Source organism: Hyla sarda, chromosome 2 (genome assembly GCF_029499605.1).
Source record: "Hyla sarda isolate aHylSar1 chromosome 2, aHylSar1.hap1, whole genome shotgun sequence".
Lineage (NCBI taxonomy): Eukaryota > Metazoa > Chordata > Amphibia > Anura > Hylidae > Hyla > Hyla sarda.
The window spans coordinates 171,188,622-171,212,032 of record NC_079190.1 but is presented as its reverse complement, the minus strand read 5'-3'; the positions used below and the strand labels follow the sequence as shown (position 1 = coordinate 171,212,032).

The 23,411-nt window shown below is 41.8% G+C and overlaps 1 protein-coding gene across 7 annotated transcripts in view; it reads right to left on the bottom strand.

Moving 5' to 3' along the window:
- MYO16 (myosin XVI) overlaps window positions 1-23,411 on the bottom strand; it is a 483,589-nt gene that overhangs the window by 372,177 nt on the left and 88,001 nt on the right. The window contains exon 1 of one of the 7 annotated variants that reach the window (XM_056555732.1): window positions 5,594-6,126. The exons of 5 other annotated variants lie outside the window; for them this stretch is intronic. In XM_056555732.1, coding sequence (XP_056411707.1) covers window positions 5,594-5,621 — 28 coding nt within the window. In that variant the 5' untranslated portion in view covers window positions 5,622-6,126. Of the gene's footprint in view, window positions 1-2,578; window positions 2,711-5,593; window positions 6,127-23,411 lie in introns of those variants that run through there. One more of the 7 variants, XM_056555736.1, reaches the window with a different exon arrangement.

Below are 23,411 nucleotides of genomic sequence, written 5' to 3'. Positions count from 1 at the left end.
CCAGTCACTCCCTACAGTCACAGAGCTGAGGGAAAATGGAATAGTGTAAGTAGAACAGGAAACTCGCCAGTGTAAAGGAATATTTACATCTGCTGTGTATTTTGCTTCAGATTTTCCTACCCATTGAGGTCAATCAGAAGCCGAAAATAGGAGGAAAAATATGCAGGTGTAAATATACCCTAAATGATCAGAAATGCACACAGTGCTGTACGGTTTGCCATCCAGTACATGTGGGAGCCAGTTCAGAAAAAGTCCCTGCTCCTGTACATAGCATGTCATGGAAACAGAGCAGTACGCTGCCAATCATGTTGGTGGCCACTGCATCTGTACAGAACTTCTGATAACAATAAGAATGTTATTCTACACATTATTGTTGTCAATAAAGTCACTTCCACATTAAGACAATCCATTTGAGATCAAAGATCACCCAGCAATCATCTGATCACCACTGGTCTGCCCTCCTCACTCATCTGATCACCAGTGGTCTGACCTCCTCAGTCATCTGATCACCACTGGTCTGCCCTCCTCAATAATCTGATCACCACTGGTCTGCCCTCCTCAATAATCTGATCACCACTGGTCTGACCTCCTCACTCATCTGATCCCCACTGGTCTGACCTCCTCAATCATCTGATCACCACTGGTCTGACCTCCTCACTCATCTGATAACCACTGGTCTGCCCTCCTAAATCATCTGATAACCACTGGTCTGACCTCCTCAATCGTCTGATCCCAACTGGTCTGACCTCCTCAATCGTCTGATCGCCACTGGTCTGACCTCCTCAATCATCTGATCATCACTGGTCTGACCTCCTCAATCATCTGATCACCACTGGTCTGACCTCCTCAATCATCTGATAACCACTGGTCTGCCCTCCTCAATCATCTGATAACCACTGGTCTGCCCTCCTAAATCATCTGATAACCACTGGTCTGCCCTCCTAAATCATCTGATCACCACTGGTCTGACCTCCTCACTCATCTGATCCCCATTGGTCTGACCTCCTCAATCATCTGATCCCCACTGGTCTGACCTCCTCAACATCTGATCACCACTGGTCTGACCTCCTCAATCATCTGATCACCACTAATCTTACCTCGTAAATCATCTGATCACCACAGTTCTGGCCTCTTCAATCATCTGATCACCACTGGTCTGACCTCCTCAATCATCTGATCACCACTGGTCTGACCTCCTCAATCATCCTATCACCACTGGTCTGACCTCCTCAATTATCTGATCACCACTGGTCTGCCCTCCTCAATCATCTGATCACCACAGGTCTGGCCTCCTCAATCTTCTGATCGCCACTAATCTTTCCTCGTAAATCCCTTGTATATAGTATCTTACATAGGTGAGTATATCTCTTACGTTTTTGTGTATCTTTTGTGCATCTTTCAGTGTATATTTTCACGTGACAACACTGAACAAATGACACTCTGCTATAATGTAAAGTATAAGTGAGAACACCCCTAAGCCTTAAGCCTCTTGGCCATGGAGTTCAACTGAGTTTTAATCGTTGTCGCTGGAGTCCTCTCCCACTCCTCCATGACAACATCACAGAGCTGGTGGATGTTAGAGACCTTGCACTCCCCTACCCTCTGTTTTAGGATCAAAGTTGATTGCTGCATCTAAAGTTAGAGAAAAGCATTCCCAGCAGCTCAGTCGGGCTGATCGGGACCACCGAGGTGAAACCGCGGTGTCCCGATCAGCTGTACGGACACAAGAAGGGTCCCTACCGGCCTCCTCGTTGTCCGATCGCCGAATGACTGCTCCGTGCCTGAGATCTAGGCAGGAGCAGTCGAGCTCTGAAAACACTGACCAATGCTATGCTATGGCATAGCATTGATCAGTGTGGGCAATCAATGTAATGCATGTTATAGTCCCCTATCGGGGCTATAACATTGCAAAAAAAAGTGGAAAAAAAAGTTAATAAAGATGATTTAACCCCTTCCCTAATAAAAGTTTGAATCACCCCCCTTTTCCCCCTTTAAAAAAAACCTGTGAAAATAAAAATAAATATAAACATATGTGGTATCACTGCGTGCGTAAATGTCCGACCTACAAAAATATATTGTTAATTAATGGTCAGTGGCAAACACGTAAAAAAAATTCCAAGTCCAAAATAGTGTATTTTTGGTCACTTTTTATACTATAAAAAAATGAATAAAAAGCGAGAAAAAAGTCAGATCAAAACAGAAATGGTACTGATAAAAACTTCAGATCATGGCAAAAAAAAATTAGCCCTCAAACATCCCTGTATACGGAAAAATAAAAATGTTATAGGGGTCAGAAGAGGAAATTTTTAAACATATAAATTTTCGTGCATGTAGTTATGATTTTTTTTCCAGAAGTATGACAAAATTAAACCTATATAAGTAGGGTATCATTTTAATTGTATGGTCATACAGAATAAAGATAATGTGTCATTTTTACAGAAAAATGCACTGCGTAGAAACGGAAGCCCACAAAAGTTACAAACTGAGAAAGAATGGAAGGAAAAAGGGGTGCGCACCTCAGGAAAATCGCTAGGGTAACAGTAAAAATTGATTCCGGACAGATAAGATGGCCCCTTACCGGATCAGGTTGCGCTCATCGCACAACTCCTATGCTGACATGAATTATATGGTCAGCAGCCTCAAGCCCCTCCGGTGAAGGTTCAACGAAGTAAGATATATGCAATGGAAAGAAAGAAAAAACAGATGTTTATTGTGAATGTGTCTTTACTAAAAAGTTCTGGTATCAGTGTGAACAGTGACCCGGAACCTATAATCATTTCTGTGTATAAATACGCGAGTTTTACAGTTTTTTTCTAGCCTGACGAAGAGCCCAGTTCGGGCTGGAAACACTTGTGTATTTTAGCGTTGCATGTTAACAATAAAATTACTTTATTCAGGGGGTTAAACAGTGTTATAAAGGCTGTGCACTTATTGTAGCAGAGGGTCACATGAAAAGATATAATAAAATATTTACAAAAATGTGAAGGGTGGACTCACTTATATGAGATTTTGTATATAGTGAGACAGTGACAGGGATGGTGGTGGGTGATAAGTATTTTTCCCCTAGGTACCTGTCATGGTTAGACACCAGTTTCAGGAAGCGCATTTCAAAGTGTGGACAGTAAGGAAGGCATACATGGAGGGAAGCTTATGCAGGCTGTAGATAACACAACAAGCAGAAATCAGCTAGTTACTTATTTATGGCTAATTCTACAGATATCCTTTCTAACTGCATTATAGATCGGTCAGCGAGACACAGCTGACACTGCGCAGTATGGTTGCCAAGACAGTTCCATGCACAAGCCCCTTTCCGACGCGTGAATGGAACTTGTGGGGCATCACACAGTTTCTCTGACATACTATACTACACAATACTACACAGTGTAACCTGCATTCCTCTGCACTGATCTGTGCAGTCCAAGCGGGGGAGCAGTTTTGGACTTTCCCTTTAAGCTGGAATTTCAAATGCAAATACGTGGTAATTTTGATGCAGTCTAAAGATAAAGCTAGGATGGGATAAAAAAAAATATGAAAAAATATGAAGGAAGAAGCACTGGATCCACTTCAGGATTTGGCTAAAATAAACACACCAAAAACTGTGTTTCTAGCCTTATAGGGTAACTTTTTTATTTATTTACCTTGCCAATAAGTTTTATGGATATACATGTAATGGGTACATGACTAACTTATATAACAGGTTAAAAAAATCACAGGAAAAAATGAAGAGCACACTCAGTAGATCAATTCTTACAGTGTTTGACTTAGACCTCGTAACCAGGCAGGCAAAATATGTGCCCATTTTGTCACAGTGGTTCACAGGTGACGGATCTGGTGCATCTTGGAAGACATGTTGGAGACTTATCTTTATGCAAACACCTGGTCATCTTCATTTTGTATTTTGAGTCAAAATTGTGGCATACGCCATTATCAAAGCTGGCACATTTTTAGCCACAACCTCTCTTCTAGACATTCTTCAGAACTGTCTACTGAGGCACAAAATGCATCGAAATTGCATAATTAATGTGGTAAAGGACATGATAAGCAGATGTATTTGCCCCAGAATACTGGTGCATTTTGCTTAGAATAGTTGTTTCACTAATTTTAATGGGAATTTATCTGGAAAATTTACAATTTAAATATATTTTTGATGTTTCATACCAGTCAACAGTAGCTATTATATGCAAATTTAAGCTTATAGAACCTCATATGTATTTGCTGAAGATTCTTGGTTATTTTCTGTCTGTACACAACAAACTGCAAAGCTATATCCCTGAACAACCTTGATTCCTCCTGTACATTTACACCCACCAGATCTATCTGGCAGCATGCATAACAGGTATTGGTACACCAGTCCCAATAGAGGATGTGGTCACTTGCTGGTGTGAATTTGTAATTGTTGATGTAGAAAGGTCATTGAAATATGCTCATCCCTCATTCCTACATGTGGTCAATGCAACCTGTGCCAGCAGCTTTCTTTAGCATCATGCAGTATTTATAGAAATGGCTTTAGTTTTATATCTCATTCTAAACATCCCATGAATTCCAGACATCTTATGTGTTATCAATTCATACAAAAAATGTTTAAAATTTGAATATTAAGGCTTTTTTTTCGTTTTTGAAGATGGGATATAAGGCTCAGAAAAGCTGACATGCCATGAATATCAGTGTCACACACATGTGGATTATCAATATACATATAGAATAGCCCTGCACCATTATAATCATGGTTATGCACCATCACAACAGATACAGCAGACATTTATTGGAGCAGATTTGGGTATATGACCTGGCACTAGTCAATGCTGTCTTGGGTTTGTCTAAGTCACAAGTCTTATACTGACATGATTTACTATGAAGCATCTGAAACCACAATGCTTGCTTGTTTCCTTCAAATCCAATGCCCCAAAATGCATACATGAAGCCTTGTTCTTTCCCAATAGTATGGAAAGAATTATGACAATAGCAGAAAAAAGGCACCAAAAAGGTAAAAGAATCAATCAAAACAGGACGATTGGAGAAATCCCTATTGATACATATTGTAAATTCCAGAAAATAGGAGAATCTCCTCAATCAGCACTTCCTCTCTACTCCTAATATGAACTGCAATTTGCAATGGGATATTATTATGGATGACCTTGAAAGAAAAGGCTTAGGACAAATGGTTCCGCGCATTATCCCAATCCGTGACAAGCTGTATTGATTGCTATTTGTAAGTGTTATAACCTTGTCTTATTTTTTTCCGACAGAAATAACCGCAGTTTCTAGTAGATACAGAGGCATGGTACTAGATACCAAACACCTGCTTAAAAAGTACTGTATTTCCCTAATCATCATGACTATGGTAGATTGGTTACCAAGGCAATATACATACATAGTGTACATTGATATATTTTGCTATGGTTACTACAAGCACACGGCATAGTGCAGGGTCATAAAGATTTCGCCTGCCATAGCCAGCACTGCTGGTCTCAGTAAGCACTGTGCACCAACCCCTACTACATATCATTCTAATCCATGCTGAAGCATACCGAAAACTATAATAAGCATCAAGACAATCCATGAAAGACACACATATGGAGAAAGGAGTACTCACAGCATTTGATAAAATGATAGTGAGACATTCTTGAATCTTGCCCGTGAGCCTTGGTACAGTTGTCTGCATTCTGTGCTTCTAAAACTCTTGTGTATAGACGTGCATTATTTAGATTCCTCCATCAGGTATCCGATTCACCCCTCAATGCATTATTTATTTAGAACAGCTTATATTCCAAGGTACCGAAGAGGCTTTCTATTCATTTTCACCTGTCTGCTGAAGTCACCGTAGATCTTTACGTGTGTCTTCAACCATAGACAGTGCACGTGCCAGTGTAGTATATCTGCTATGCCCGGCTATTAATCCTACATCATTGGGAAGAGAGGAATATGACTGGTGTGCAGGCTCATTCCTTCAGATTAGAGGTGTGATGCTGCTGCTTCTCACTCTGCAGCACTGCGGCTCTCACAATCTTGTCTCTTAATAGCGTTCCATAGTGTTCACATAGCAAGCAAAGTAAGATTGGTTGCTTAATTGTATGAAGTTGCAGGAAAAGGGGTGTTACATGGGACGAGGAAACGCTGCCTTCAGTCCAACATGATCAGATTCCTTTACTGTTCTTAATAAAGATTATTTTTAGGCAGCAGCAGTTGTTGTGTGGCGCAGGCTGGAGGAACAGCTGCTCAAAATAATCTCTATTCAGCATTTTTGCTTTTTTTATCCATTTGTCAAAAGAAAGGTTCAAAGTGAAATTGAATTCCATAGACATAACAATAGTATGAACAAAGGAATCCAAGAAATGTTTGTATGCAACCGGTACACTTTATGTGACGGTCTAAATGAACTGAACGGGATATGTAACTATTGAGGTTGTCTCAAAAAGTACAATATTTATTTATAAAACACAAAACATTTGTCTACAGTATATGGGATAATATGCAGCTCACCAAAAATTGTACACTAGAAATTAGTGAGAAGTTCTGTCACTTTATAAAAGTGAGGTTACATTACAAGTCATTGTAAACAGGTCACAGAAACCAGAGACTACTTCCAATATTCATCCTTATTTATGGTGGGGGCGATGGGGTACATTATTATTCATAAAATACTACACACACCTCAGCTGCTGTGACAACTGGACCATAAGAAGAAATAGGAGCTTTGTTAATAAAAGCCCCCACTGCCTATTCACAAAAAAGGCTCTGCTGAAGGTGCGGTGCGTAATTTTAAGTTCTGCAGCAGCTTTGTTTCTTATATACGGTATTATGTCCCAGCTATTGCCAAATGTTTTTCTATGATACTACACTAAATTAGTGCCAACCACAGTGTCCACCATAATGCTGGCAACCAGTGTCGCCTAACATATATTTGGTCACATTTATTAAAGACACAGTAACTGTTATACTTTTTTATGTGAGCTTTTAGTAACTTATCAAAAAATGTGTTTTTTTCCAGTTTATTAGAAGACTGCAGAATTTCTGAATTATCTGCCAAACAGTTTTTGAGTTATTAGATAACAAATGGTGGGTGACAGGTACTAATGTCTCCAGAGGGGTAGTAATGCAGAGGTAATTAAGCCCCAACCTCCCCCCCCCCCCCCGTGCTGTCTGTGTAAGGCTCAGTGCACACTGCTTCTATACCTTATGATTAATGTGTACCCCAAGAAGATCTCCTGATGTATAACTTAGATATATTCATAGTCCCAAGTTAACCCAATGGAGGCAAAAATAGGTGTCCATTTTGCAAACATAGCTTTTTTTTTTTTCTAACTGCGCATTCCTATAGAGAGGGCAATAAAAAATAACATATACCACGTAGAAAAGCCAAACGCTGTGTGCAGAGAGCTGAACTGTCACCCTTCACTGCAGCTTTGACATTCTATTCTTGTGCCAAGAGGATATGCATACATAGCACAACATAATCATAGTAAAACTGTTCAATGCCTTCTATTGCTCCATGGTTCAGTTCTGATGCCGACATTACCATTGTAGCCATTTTGGTGTGGGGCAGGGGTCAGCATCCCCACTCTGACCCATCTGAGACTACACAACAGGCTGTAATGCACTGTGCGTTCTTACATCTATCAAAACCGGTATTTACTTCTTCAGCAAATTGTGCTACAGTAGGTCTTCTGAGGAATGGGACCAAATGGCCTTTACTTTCCATATGCATCAATGTGCCTTGGGCCATTAAGGCCCCGTCACCAGTACACGTTTTCTTACATGTACTACTTTTGGTAGGTACTAACCACTGCATAAGGGAGGGAACCTACAGCCACCATATTGTCACCACCACTGTGCCACCCATCTATTCTATAGTATAGGAAACAATAACATCAACTGGGAAAAAGGATTTCCCCAAATGTTTTTTTTTCAGGTAACACAGATTTGTAGTGAATGTGAATGAGTGCAATACTGTACATTCAAATCAGCATGAATGTGATAATTTTGGGTGGAATTATTTTGGTTCTCCATAGAGAAATTATTTGGACACCACACAATCATATTATTTTTGCGCTATATGGAATATGGTGAAATTTATATAGTGTTCATATGTCCAGTGGTTACTAGTTTAGCTTAAAATAAAAAATAAATTATGCAGATTTACTTCACTCTCAAACAAGTTGTATTCAGTATGTGGCTATTATGTTAAAACAGTGCTGTTCCCTGATGATCAGTCCATATATTGGAACAATAACTAATGGTTACAAGATGGCAAAACTAGACTTCAACTATAGCAGTCACATTTCCTTAATCCTAACAGTGGCTCCCAGGACTCAGATACGCTCGGACTTACAATAGATCAAATTGTATAACAACCAGTAGAAAGAATATCTATACATTAGTGGGAACAACCTACAACTATTGGCAACAGTTTTGGGACACATATGGGGTATCGCTGTACTCGGGAGAAATTGCCTTACAAATTTTGGGGGGCTTTTTCTTCTTTAACCCCTTATGAAAAGGTGAAGTTGGGGTCTACACCAGCATGTTAGTGTAAAAAAATAAATTTTTTACACTGACATGCTGGTGTTGCCCTATACTTTTCATTTTCACAAGAGGTAAAAGGGAAAAAAGACCCTCTAAATTTGTAACACAATTTCTCCTGAGTACGGAGATACCCCATATGTGGACGCAAAGTGCTCTGAGGGCGCACAACAAGGCCCAGAAGGGAGAGTGCACCATGTACATTTGAGGCGATTTGCACAGGGGTGGCTGATTGTTACAGCAGTTCTGACAAACGCAAAACAATAAATATCCACATGTGACCCCATTTTGGAAACTACACCCCTCACGGAATGTAATAAGGGGTGCAGTGAGCATTTACACCCCACTGGTGTATGACAGATTTTTGGAACAGTGGTCTGTGAAAATGAAAAATAAAATTTTTGATTTGCACAGTCCACTGTTTCAAATATCTGTCAAACGCCAGTGGGGTGTAAATGCTCACTGCACCCCTTATTAAATTCCATGAGGGGTATAGTTTCCAAAATGGGGTCACATGTGGGGGGGGTCCACTGTTCTGGCACCATAGGGGCTTCCTAAATGGGACATGCCCCCCAAAAACCCTTTCAGAAAAACTCACTCTCCAAAATCCCATTGTCGCTCCTTCCCTTCTGAGCCCTCTACTGCGCCCGCCAAACACTTTACATACGCATATGAGGTATTTCCTTACTCAAGAGAAATTGGGTTACCAATTTTATGGTGATTTCTCTCCTTTTACCCCTTGTAAAAATTCAAAAATTGGGTCTACAAGAAAATGCGAGTGTAAAAAATGAAGATTTAGAATTTTCTCCTTCACTTTGCTGCTATTCCTGTGAAACACCTAAAGGGTTAAAACACTTACTGAATGTCATTTTGAATACTTTGGGGGGTGCAGTTTTTATAATGGGGTCATTTATGGGGTATTTCTAATATGAAGATCCTTAAAATCCACTTCCAACCTGAACTGGGCCCTGAAAAATTACGATTTTGAAAATCTTGAGAAAAATTGGAAAATTGCTGCGGAACTTTGAAGCCCTCTGGTGTCTTCCAAAAGTAAAAACTTGTCAATTTTTTAATGCAAACACAAAGTAGACATATTGTATATGTGAATCAATATGTAATTTATTTGGAATATCCATTTTCCTTTCAAGCAGAGACTTTCAAAGTTAGAAAAATGCAAAATTTTCAAAATTTTCATGAAATTTTTAGATTTTTTTACCAACAAAGGATACAAATATCAGTGAAATTTTACCGATAACATAAAGTAGAATATGTCACGAAAAAACAATCTCGGAATCAGAATGATAAGTAAAAGCATTCCAGAGTTATTAATGTTTAAAGTGACAGTGGTCAGATTTTCAAAAAATGCCCAGGTCATGAAGGTGAAAATGGGCTGGGTCATGAAGGGGTTAAAAGTTATACAATAATGTAATCATATTGAACCACAGCATAAAGATAACATGCCAGTTTTACTGTAAAGTGCACTATAAAAACAAAACATAATAACCCCAGAATTTGTAAAATTACAGGGTTCCATCAGTTTCTTCCACAAATAATAATTTTTTGTTTCCCTGCACATTATATGGTTAAACAAAAGGTTCAAATCCAAAATCCAATTGGTCACACAAAAAATAAAAATAAAAAAATTATTAAAAAAAACAAGCCCTCAAATGGCTCTGTACATAAAAAAAACAAAAGAGTTATGGCTCTTAAAAAACAAGGAGGAAAAACAAAATGCAAAATAGAAAAAAGCTCCTGAAGGGGTTAATAAGAAGGTTTCACATTTTAGATAATTCTTTTTAATTATTTGCATACTCTCTATATATACACTTTACTGAAGAGCTGGGGATAGCAGACTCTATGGGGGAGATTTATCAAAACCTGTGCAGAGGAAAAGTTGACCAGTTACCCATAGCAACCAATCAGATTGTTTCTTTCATTTTTCAGAGGCCTTGTTAAAACAGAAAGAAGCGATCTGATTGGTTGCTATGGGCAACTGGTCCACTTTTCCTCTCCACAGATTTAAATAAATCACCCTCATCTTTACTATATTGGAGTATATAGTATTAAAGGGGTATTCCAGGATTTTTTTTTTTATTTGACTATGCTACAGGGGCTGAAAAGTTAGTGTAGTCTATAATATGGTGTCTGTACCTGTGTGTGACAGTTTTCTCACAATTCTTCAGTGATTTTCACTCCAATGTTTATTTGTACCAGCATACAAAATTACTGTTGTCTTGGATTTTTCACAGGTTGCAATGCGGCTGAGAGCTGACTCACTAGTCAGCTGATGACAGGGAGCCTGTCTGCTTCAATGGGTGGAGGGATCAATCTGCAACTAATGCAACAGCTATAGGCACCCTGATTTAAAACCACAGGTCTTTTGAATGGATGCAGCTCCTTTATGTTTCAATGGGTGGGGTGGTTGATGTGTGGGAGGGAAGAAAATGGAATTGTGAGATTTGTAGGCAAAGAAGAAAAGTCAAAAAGGGAATACCAGTTCACAAAAAGCTAGCCACAGTGTTATGGTAATCTCACAACATAGCCATTTAGCCCCAAGACAAGTGCAGATCCTTCCTAAGCATGTCCATTACTGTCTGCCAGGTATGTACTAAAATCACACGCTATTTGTTTTGGCAGGTTTTCCGCTGGGCGGGCTATTCTCAGCTGTCCGCAGCAGATTTTCCGCAGAGGAATTTACGCTGCGGAAAATCTGCCGCAAGCCCCATTGAAGTCAGTAGGGACTGCGACGGATTTTCCGCAGCGTAAATTCTGCTGCGGAAAATCTGATGTGGACAGCTGAGAAGAGCCCGCCCACTTTCAAATGCGCAGCGGAAAACCCGCAAAAACAAATAGCGTGTGAACGCACCCTAAGAGTTGAGAAATTAGTTTTGCATGCTGTGTTTTTATTGAAACAGGAAACGAACTGAAAGAAACACCAATAAACAAATAGAGCTATTGTAGTAACATCGATAAATCAACAGGGGGCTAGAAAGAAATATAATACTGTAGAGGAGATATCATACAAATATTGAAGAAAATGAAGAAATAAAGAGACTAGGTAGCCTGGCAATTGTCCATTTTTACTTTGAATAGATACAGGTGAGTTTCCCCATTGAGCAGATGAATTGACTATAGAGTAGACCAAAGAAGGGATGAATGGGGCTATGTTCACACGTCAAAAATATGTATGTTCTGCCAGCGCTAAGACTGCTTGGAAATGCACCGTATCCAAGCTCATTGTTACTGCGGATGCCAAAATTGGGATTGCCGCAGCAGATGTTTCTGCTGCAGAAATTCTACTGTGTGCATGGTGCAGCAGAATCCTATTGAAATCAATGGGACTTTGCTGCTGCAGAATTTCTGAGAGGAATATAATTCTGTTTGTAAATAATAGCCTAAATGTATTGAAATAGAAACTTTATAATACAGGAAATTATTCAGAGGATTAACAAATTGGCATTTAAGTTATTGAGAGTGTTATTTTTGAATTGTGGGGAACAGATTCAATGGAAAATGATGCATATAGTTATTAGAGCCCCTTATATATCACTACAGAAATGTATTGCCAATTAAAGGGTAGGGTCACACGTGCCGTATTTTGCTACACATTTGCTGCTGCATATTTTCCTACCCCTTGAAGTCAATGAGTAGCAAAATATGCAGCTGATTTTGCTACCCATTGACTTTAATGGGTTGGAAAATACACAGCAGCAAATACGGCATGTGTGACCCTATCCTTAACCCCTTAAGGACACAGGGCGTATCCATACACCCCCGTTTCCAAATCCTTAATGGATGGATACGCCCTGCGCATTTCCGGCCCCAGCCGCTAGCTGGAGCGGAGCCAGTGCCAGATGCCTGCTGAAATCGTTCAGCAGGCATCCCGGCATATCGCCCAGGGGGGTCATAATGTCCCCCCATGTCGGTGATGGCCACAGATCGCTGGACAATTCAGTCCAGCGATCTGCGGCGGATTCTGAGTCAATCGGGTCTCCAGTGACCCGGAATTACTGGCTGATCGAGGCCGTCTCTGACAGCCATAGACAGCAGGGGTGAGTTGGCACTGGTGCCACCTCACGATCGCCCTGATTCGTCGGCCGGTTTCCCAGCCGACCAATCAGGGCGCCTGCTGCGGGTGTCACTCCCGCAACCCGCTCCGCCCCTCTTCCGGAGGACGTAAGCGGGTGGGGGAAGAAGACCCCGGGTGCTGGGGACCCCGATCCCCGGCGTCCCTGTTGGGATCGGGGCCCCAGGAGCGACGGCGGCGGCGAGGGACTGACCTGCGCGGCGGCGGCGTGGATCTGCAGTTGGAGGTGAGTGACAGCCTCCTGCCATTGCTTAGCAACAGCTCCCAGCATGCAAAAAGGGCATGCTGGGAGCTGTAGTTATGCAACAGCAGGAGGCAGACCACCACAACTTCCAGCATTCCCTTATGGGCATGCTGGAACTTATAGTTTTGCAACAGCTGGAGGCACATTTTTTCTATGGAAAAGTGTACCTTCAGCTGTTGTATAACTACAACTCCCAACTTGCACAATCAGCTAAAGTGCACGCTGGGAGTTGTAGTGGTGCATCTGCTGGTTGCATAACTACAACTCCCAGCATGCCCGTTGGCTGTCGTTGACTGCTGAGAGTTGTAGTTTTGCAACAGCTGAAGGTACACTGAGTTAAGTAGCAAACCAGTGTGTCTCCAGCTGTTGCATAACTACAATCCCCAGCATCCCCAGCCAAAGTAGTATGCCTCCGGCTGTTGCATAACTACAAGACCCAGCATGCCCTTCCGCTGTCCGTACATGCTTTTGCAGCTTTTGCAACAGCTGAAGGCCCACTGGTTGCAAAACACTGAGTTTGTTACCAAACTCGGTGTTTCACAACCAGTGGGCCTCCAGCTGTTGCAAAACTACAACTCCCAGCATGCACTGATAGACCGTACATGCTGGGAGTTGTAGTTTTGCAACAGCTGGATGTTTCTCCCCCCCCCCCCCCCCCAATGTGAACGTAAAGGGTACACTCACATGGACGGAGGTTTACAGTAAGTATCCGGCTGCAAGTTTGAGCTGCGGCAAATTTTCTGCCGCAGCTCAAACTGCCAGCGAGAAACTACTGTGAACCCTCGCCCGTGTGACTGTACCCTAAAAACACTACACTACCAAAAAATAAAAAGTAAAAAACACTACATATACACATACCCCTACACAGCCCCCCTCCCGAATAAAAATGAAAAACGTCTGGTACGGCACTGTTTCCAAAACGGAGCCTCCAGCAGTTGCAAAACTACAACTCCCAGCATGCACTGATAGACCGTACATGCTGGGAGTTGTAGTTTTGCAACAGCTGGATGTTTCTCCCCCCCAATGTGAATGTACAGGGTACACTCACATGGGCGAAGGTTTACAGTAAGTATCCGGCTGCAAGTTTGAGCTGCGGCAAATTTTCTGCCGCAGCTCAAGCTGCCAGCGAGAAACTACTGTGAACCCCCGCCCGTGCGACTGTACCCTAAAAACACTACACTACACTAACAAAAAATAAAATAAAAAGTAAAAAAACACTACATATACACATACCCCTACACAGCCCCCCTCCCCTCCCCAATAAAAATGAAAAATGTCTGGTACGCCACTGTTTCCAAAACGGAGCCTACAGCTGTTGCAAAACAACTACTCCCAGTATTGCCGGACAGCCACTGACTGTCTAGGCATGCTGGGAGTTTTACAACAGCTGGAGGCACCCTGTTTGGGAATCACTGGCGTAGAATACCCCTATGTCCACCCCTATGCAAGTCCCTAATTTAGGCCTCAAATGCGCATGGCGCTCTCACTTTGGAGCCCTGTCGTATTTCAAGGCAACAGTTTAAGGCCACATATGGGGTATCGCCGTACTCGGGAGAAATTGCGTAAAAAATTTTGGGGGGTATTTTCTGGTATTACCCTTTTTAAAAATGTAAAATTTTTGGGAAAACAAGCATTTTAGGTAAAAAAAATAATTTTTTTTTACATATAAAAAAGTCATGAAACACCTGTGGGGTATAAAGGTTCACATTACCCCTTGTTACGTTCCCCGAGGGGTCTATTTTCCAAAATGGTATGCCATGTGTTTTTTTTTTTTTTTTTTTCTGTTCTGGCACCATAGGGGCTTCCTAAATGCAGCATGCCCCCAGAGCAAAATTTGCTTTCAAAAAGCCAAATGTGACTCCGTCTCTTCTGAGACCTGTAGTGCGCCAGCAGAGCACTTTTCACCCCCATATGGGGGGTTTTCTGAATCGGGAGAAATTGGGCTTCAAATTTTGGGGGGGTATTTTCTGCTATTACCCTTTTTAAAAATGTAAAAATTTTGGGAAGCCAAGCATATTAGGTAAAAAAAAAAATTTTTTTTTTACATATGCAAAAGTCGTGAAACACCTGTAGGGTATTAACGTTCGCATTACCCCTTGTTACGTTCCCCGAGGGGTCTAGTTTCCAAAATGGTATGCCATGTGTTTTTTTTTTTTGCTGTTCTGGCACCATAGGGGCTTCCTAAATGCGGCATGCCCCCAGAGCAAAATTTGCTTTCAAAAAGCCAAATGTGAGTCCTCTTCTGAGACCTGTAGTGCGCCAGCAGAGCACTTTTCACCCCCATAGGGGGTGTTTTCTGAATCGGGAGAAATTGGGCTTCAAATTTTAGGGGGTATTTTCTGCTATTACCTTTTTTTTAAATGTAACATTTTTGGGAAACCAAGCATTTTAGGTAAAAAAAATTATTTCTTTTTTTTACATATGCAAAAGTCGTGAATCACCTGTGGGGTATTAAGGTTCACTTTACCCCTTGTTATGTTCCCTGAGGGGTCTAGTTTCCAAAATGGTATGCCATGTGTTTTTTTTTTTGCTGTCCTGGCACCATAGGGGCTTCCTAAAGGTGACATGCCCCCCAAAAACCATTTGTCGCTCCTTCCCTTCTGAGCACTCTACTGCGCCCGCCGAACAATTAACATAGACATATGAGGTATGCCCTTACTCGAGAGTAATTGGGTTTCAAATACAAGTAAAAATTTTCTCCTTTTTAGCCCTTGAAAAAATTTAAAAATTGGGTCTACAAGAACATGCGAGTGTAAAAAATGAAGATTGTGAATTTTCTCCTTCACTTTGCTGCTATTCCTGTGAAACACCTAAAGGGTTGATACACTTACTGAATGTCATTTTGAATACTTTGGGGGGTGTAGTTTTTATAATGGGGTCTTTTATGGGGTATTTCTAATATGAAGACCCTTCAAATCCACTTCAAAACTGAACTGGTGCCTGAAAAATAGGGAGTTTGAAAATTTTGTGAAAAATTTCAAAATTGCTGCTGAACTTTGAAGCCCTCTGGTGTCTTCCACAAGTAAAAACTCATAAATTTTATGATGCAAACATAAAGTACACATATTGTATATGTGAACCCTAACATTTTTTTATTTTGAATATCCATTTTCCTTACAAGCAGAGAGCTTCAAAGTTAGAAAAATGCAAAATTTTCATTTTTTTCATCAAATTTGGGGATTTTTCACCAAGAAAGGATGCAAGTTACCATAAAATGTTACCACTAAGTTAAAGTAGAATATGTCACGAAAAAAAAAATCTCGGAATCAGAATGATAACTAAAAGCATTCCAGAGTTATTAATGTTTAAAGTGACAGTGGTCAGATTTGCAAAAAACGCTCTGGTCCTTAAGGTGTAAAATGGCCTGGTCCTTAAGGGGTGAAATGCAAATCTAATTTTCATTGAAGCCTATTTTATGTGCATCCAAAGTAAAAGAAACAGCTCTCATGTCCACCTCATACCCTTGAGCACTGAAAGGCTGGATACACCTCCAAGCCACGACAGGTAATATGGAAAACAGAATCCAGTTCCAGCAGTGCGGTATAAAAATGAATCTTTTATTTTAATATCCAGAATGAACACATGGTCCACAACATCAAGCGTGTTTGTTCTGGATATTTACATAAAAGACCTGTTTCTATACTGCACCGCTGGAGCTGAATTTCATGTTTTCCATTTCATGTGCATGCCCCAGAATTATGTCCTGATTTTACCTTTAAGATAGCTAGCTATGAGTATTAGTGACAAAAGTGTTACTTGAAGCTTCTGAACTACTAGTACTGGATTACAATATGCCTATTTTGGGTAGCCACCAGAAGGCCAAGTTTTCCTCTGGGAACTTGAAGCTTCTGAACATCCTAGTACTGGATTACAATATGCCTATTTTGGGTAGCCATCAAATGGCCAAGGTTCCCTCCGCAAACTTTAAACTTCTGAACTACTAGTACTGGATTACAATATTCCTATTTTGGGTAGCCACCAAAAGGCCAAGGGTCCCTCCGGGAACTTGAAGCTTCTAAAGCACCAGTACTGGATTACAATATGCCGATTTTGGGTAGCCACCAAAAGGCCAAGGTTCCCTCCGAAAACTTGAAGCTTCTGAACTACTAGTACTGGATTACAATATGCCTATTTTGGGTAGCCACCAAAATGCCAAGGGTCCCTCCGGGAACTTGAAGCTTCTGAACTACTAATACTGGATTACAATATGCCTATTTTGGGTAGCCACCAAAAGGCCAAGGTTCCCTCCGAAAACTTGAAGCTTCTGAACTACTAGTACTGGATTACAATATGCCTATTTTGGGTAGCCACCAAATAGCCAAGGTTCCCTCTGAAAACTTGAAGCTTCTGAACTACTAGTATTGGATTACAATATGCCTATTTTGGGTAGCCACCAAAAGGCCAAGGTTCCCTCCGAAAACTTGAAGCTTCTGAACTACTAGTACTGGATTACAATATGCCTATTTTGGGTAGCCACCAAATAGCCAAGGTTCCCTCTGAAAACTTGAAGCTTCTGAACTACTAGTATTGGATTACAATATGCCTATTTTGGGTAGCCACCAAAAGGCCAAGGTTCCCTCCGGGAACTTGAAGCTTCTGAAGCACCAGTATGGGATTACAATATGCCTATTTTGGGTAGCCACCAAAAGGCCAAGGTTCCCTCCGAAAACTTGAAGCTTCTAAAGCACCAGTACTGGATTACAATATGCCGATTTTGGGTAGCCACCAAAAGGCCAAGGTTCCCTCCGAAAATTTGAAGCTTCTGAACTACTAGTACTGGATTACAATATGCCTATTTTGGGTAGGCACCAAAAGGCCAAGGTTCCCTCCGAAAACTTGAAGCTTCTGAACTACTAGTACTGGATTACAATATGCCTATTTTGGGTAGCCACCAAAAGGCCAAGGGTCCCTCTGGGAACTTGAAGCTTCTGAACTACTAATACTGGATTACAATATGCCTATTTTGGGTAGCCACCAAAAGGCCAAGGTTCCCTCCGAAAACTTGAAGCTTCTGAACTACTAGTACTGGATTACAATATGCCTATTTTGGGTAGCCACCAAATAGCCAAGGTTCCCTCTGAAAACTTGAAGCTTCTGAACTACTAGTATTGGATTACAATATGCCTATTTTGGGTAGCCACCAAAAGGCCAAGGTTCCCTCCGAAAACTTGAAGCTTCTGAACTACTAGTACTGGATTACAATATGCCTATTTTGGGTAGCCACCAAATAGCCAAGGTTCCCTCTGAAAACTTGAAGCTTCTGAACTACTAGTATTGGATTACAATATGCCTATTTTGGGTAGCCACCAAAAGGCCAAGGTTCCCTCCGGGAACTTGAAGCTTCTGAAGCACCAGTATGGGATTACAATATGCCTATTTTGGGTAGCCACCAAAAGGCCAAGGTTCCCTCCGAAAACTTGAAGCTTCTAAAGCACCAGTACTGGATTACAATATGCCGATTTTGGGTAGCCACCAAAAGGCCAAGGTTCCCTCCGAAAATTTGAAGCTTCTGAACTACTAGTACTGGATTACAATATGCCTATTTTGGGTAGGCACCAAAAGGCCAAGGTTGCCTCCGAAAACTTGAAGCTTCTGAACTACTAGTACTGGATTACGATATTCCTATTTTGGGTAGCCACCAAAAGGCGAAGGTTCCCTCCGGGAACTTGAAGTTTCTAAAGCACCAGTACTGGATTACAATATGCCGATTTTGGGTAGCCACCAAAAGGCCAAGGTTCCCTCCGAAAACTTGAAGCTTCTGAACTACTAGTACTGGATTACAATATGCCTATTTTGGGTAGCCACCAAAAGGCCAAAGTTCCTTCCGAAAACTTGTAGCTTCTGAAGCACCAGTACGGGAACCTTGGCCTTTTGGTGGCTACCCAAAATAGGCATATTGTAATCCAGTACTAGTGGTTCAGAAGCTTTAACCCCTTAAGGACTCATGATGTTCTCATACGTCTTCATTTCAGAGTCCTTAAGGACTCATGACGTATGAGAACGTCATGAGCTTTCCGGGGCCCCCCACAGCCAGCTGGAGCGGAGCCGGTGCCCGATGCCTGCTGAAATCGTTCAGCAGGCATCGTGGCATATCGCCCAGGGGGGTCATGATGAACAATTCAGCGCAGCGATCTACGGCGGATTCCGGGTCAATTGGGTCTCCAGTGACCCGGTGACCTGGAATTACTGGCTGATCGGGGCAGTCAGAGCAGCCATAGCCAGCAGGGGTGAGGTGGCACTGGTGCCACCTCACGATCGACCTGATTCGTCGGCCGGTTTACCGGCCGACCAATCAGGGCACCTGCTGCGGGTGTCACTCCCGCAACCCGCTCCGCCCCTTTTCCGGAGGGCGTGATCGGGTGCGGGAAGAGGACCCCGGCAGCTGGGGACCCCGATACCCGGCGTCCCTGTTGGGATCGGGGCCCCAGGAGCGGCGGCGGCGAGGGACTGACCTGTGTGCCGTAACAGCAGTTGGAGATGAGTGACAGCCTCCTGCTGTTGCTTAGCAACAGCTCCCAGCATGCAAAAAGGGCATGCTGGGAGCTGTAGTTATGCAACAGCAGGAGGCAGACCACCACAACTCCCAGCATTCCCTTATGGGCATGCTGGGACTTACAGTTTTGCAACAGCTGGAGGCACATTTTTTCTATGGAAAAGTGTACCTTCAGCTGTTGTATAACTACAACTCCCAGCTTGCACAATCAGCTAAAGTGCATGCTGGGAGTTGTAGTGGTGCATCTGCTGGTTGCATAACTACAACTCCCAGCATGCTCGTTGGCTGTCGGTGACTGCTGAGAGTTGTAGTTTTGCAACAGCTGAAGGCACACTGGTTGTGAAACACTGAGTTAAGTAGCAAACCAGTGTGTCTCCAGCTGTTGCATAAGTACAACTCCCAGCATGTACGGTCTATCAATGCATGCTGGGAGTTGTAGTTTTGCAACAGCTGAAGGCACACTGATTGCAAAACACTGAGTTTGATACCAAACTCAGTGTTACACAACCAGTGTGCCTCCAGCTGTTGCAAAACTACAACTCCCAGTATGCACTGATAGACCGTACATGCTGGGAGTTGTAGTTTTGCAATAGCTGGATGTTCCCCCCTCCCCAATGTGAACATACAGGGTACACTCACATGGGCGGAGGTTTACAGTAAATATCCGGCTGCAAGTTTGAGCTGCGGCAAATTTTCTGCCGCAGCTCAAACTGCCAGCGAGAAACTACTGTGAACCCCCGCCCGTGTGACTGTACCCCAAAAACACTACACTACACTAACACACAATAAAATAAAAAGTAAAAAACACTACATATACACATACCCCTACAAAGCCCCCCTCCCCTCCCCAATAAAAATGAAAAACGTCTGGTAGGACACTGTTTCCAAAATGGAGCCTCCAGCTGTTGCAAAACAACTACTCCCAGTATTGCCAGACAGCCACTGACTGTCCAAGCATGCTGGGAGTTTTACAGAAGCTGGAGGAACCCTGTTTGGGAATCACTGGCGTAGAATACCCCTATGCAAGTCCCTAATTTAGGCCTCAAATGCGCATGGCGCTCTTTCGCTTTGGAGCCCTGTCGTATTTCAAGGCAACAGTTTAGGGCCACATATGGGGTATCGCCGTACTCAGGAGAAATTGCGTTACAAATTTTGGGGGGTATTTTCTGCTATTACCCTTTTTTAAAATGTAAAAAGACCTGCCCAATGAGGCCACACCCCCTCCCTTTGAGAGGAATTCAGACTAGTGAGCTAAATTATTAATGTAATAAAAAAATAAATAAAGGTGCTAGACACATAAAAATTAGATGTACATGGTCAGGATTAGGTACTGAGTGATATATATAAAAAAAAAAAAAGTTTTTTGTTGGATCTGACGGGTACACTTTAAACCATTACATTTTAATCGTTCTTGTCATTTGCAAAAACTTTTTATGTAATGTAGATAATGACATTATATGTATATTTGTAATATGCATTGGTTAAAAAATGTGTACATTTTTAGGTAAAAAAAAAAAAAAGTTGTCTTGTCCCTGCAGCTGTGCACTGCTCCCGGCTCACACAGCAGGATGATTGACAGGCCATGAGCCTGCACAGAGCTCTGCTTGTTCTGCTTTCACTTCCTGTATCTTGTCTCTACATAGAGACACACAGGTAATTGCTGCAGGGACAGCATTTGTTTTTCACCCAAAAATATACAAATGCATTTCACAAATATACATATAATGGTATTACCTACATAATCTAAAATGTTTTTGCAAATGACAAGTACAATTTAAGACTACAAGTAACAATAAAGAACCATAACAACAAAATTAAACCCTTTACACTTGATGGTCAAACAATTGACTGTTATTGCTATTATCTACTGAACTTTTGTCCCCTCTTTAAGGGAACCCATCACTCAGTCCAATCTGCAGATATCATGTTATAGAGCAGGAGGAGCTGAGAAGATTGAACTATTGTTTTTGCAATAAAAATTCTTGAATAAATCATTTCTTCATGTTAGTCTCTGCTCATTACTCATTTTGGGGGACATTTATAAAAGCACAGGTTTTTTATTTGCTTAAAATTGTCGTAAAAAGTCGCATGTGCAACTACTCAATTTTTTATGCAACTTTTAATTTAGCAGTGCCCTAAGCAAAAAAAAAAAAAAAACAGAAACTTGCTTACCAAAGCAAAAAGGGATTTTTGACATGCAGTGGTCAGAGATTTATCAAGTGCGAAAGTCACAAAAAAGTCGCATTGCATAAAAAAACTACCAAATTTACGTGCAACAAATTTATCACGCCTGCAACCAGTTGATAACTAAGGCGCAAGGAAGCAAAAAAATTGTAAGGAAAAAAATAACAAAAAAAAAAGGAATACATAAGCAAACATTGATAAATGTTCCCTGTTGGGCTAGGCAGTCATGTGGGTGGTCCTACCTGTAATGGTCAGAGTAGTGGATTAGCTGTACTACTGCAGGAAGCCGCACCATGGAGCGAAGGAGTCTAAGGAGCCGCTGGTTTTCACCAGAGCCTGCTCCAAAGCGGGATGGACTTGCTACAGCAGGCGAACTCCCAGGTCGCTACCCCTGGTACAACTACCCACAGTGTCGGCTGAGGTTAGGTGAGGTACAAATTTGTGAAGAATACACAGAGTCAGGGACTGGCAGGAAAGTCAGGTCAGGAAACGTAGGCAAATGATACCGGTACATGGAAGACAGAATACTGTAGGAACACTTTCTCTAAGGCTCCTAGGCACAAAGATCCGGCAGGGGTCAAAGGAAGTGAGAACACTTTATAGGGTCAGCGTCCGACAATAGCCAATTACCGGTGCACTGGCCCTTTAAATTTCAGAGAGCCGGCGCGTGCGCCCTAAGAAGGGGGTGCACGCACGATGGCAGTCAGGAGGAACAGGGGAGCCAGGAACGTGGTGGGGTAAGTATTTTGTGGCCGGCTGAGTGTGCCTGCAGCCGGACATGTGAGCCATGGCGCTGCCCGTCCCTGAGACAGTACAGGGAGACAGGCAAGGATTGTGTCCGCGGCCAGCATGTTCGGCCGCGGTGCGATTTGTAACACTACCCATTGATTGACAACTCTCTCTATGCACACACTTACATACAAACAGATTTCAGTCAAAGAGTAGGACCACCCACATAACTACTTATCCCAGAATGAGCAGAGATAACATAAATAAATGACAAGGTATCAGAAGACAATGGGTCAGATTTCTCAAAGCCTTTGAGGACCATGATGCCAACTTGCAATACTGTGTAATATGCTTCTATTACCTCCGAGCACCGCTTTATCATACACAGATTCCATACCCACAAATTCTGTAATGCATGTTTTTTTTTTTTTTTTTACTGCTGTCTCTGAACTTTTTAGCATTTCATGCAGCCAGATACAATATGTCATAAGTCACATGGGCTCCGGGGGGCTTGGCTATGCTGCAGTGGGTAAGTGGATAGCAGGGTGGAAGAGATTTACTAGTAATGCTAGACCACCCACCCAATATGCAACACTAAAAGTAGCAACAGTGAATCACTTTTATTCAGAGACTGTTAATCCTTAATTATTATCATTACTATTATTATTTAATTATTATTATTTTTTTTTTGGGGGGGGGGTGGGGGTGTAATTATAATTTTTTTTTAAACAGTGCATAAGTGTTTAGTGTCACTTTTGCACAGTCTGTCTAATTGTCCTCAGGAAGTCACTTGTGACGAAACGCGTGGGCTTCTTTTGGTGATCCCGTCCCAAGTATTATACATCCTGCTGTTCCTCTGTTGCTATACCTTCTAACTATCTCTGTTTGATGTATCTCTGTTTGTTACATGACTATGTTACCTATTCACAAGAATATGTATGGTATTATTTGGATGCTTCATTGATAGACCATAGTGTATTTCTTTGTCTACCATTGGTGTGAAATTTCTGCATAGTTGGAATCAAAAGCAATAAGATACATACATTAGAGGACGGCGTTAGTGGAGAGAGGGGGTTCATGGCCCCTCTTCCATGTTGTGTGTTGCTCTACATGATCAATTTTAATTGTTTTTAATGCCCTTTGTTTATGCATTT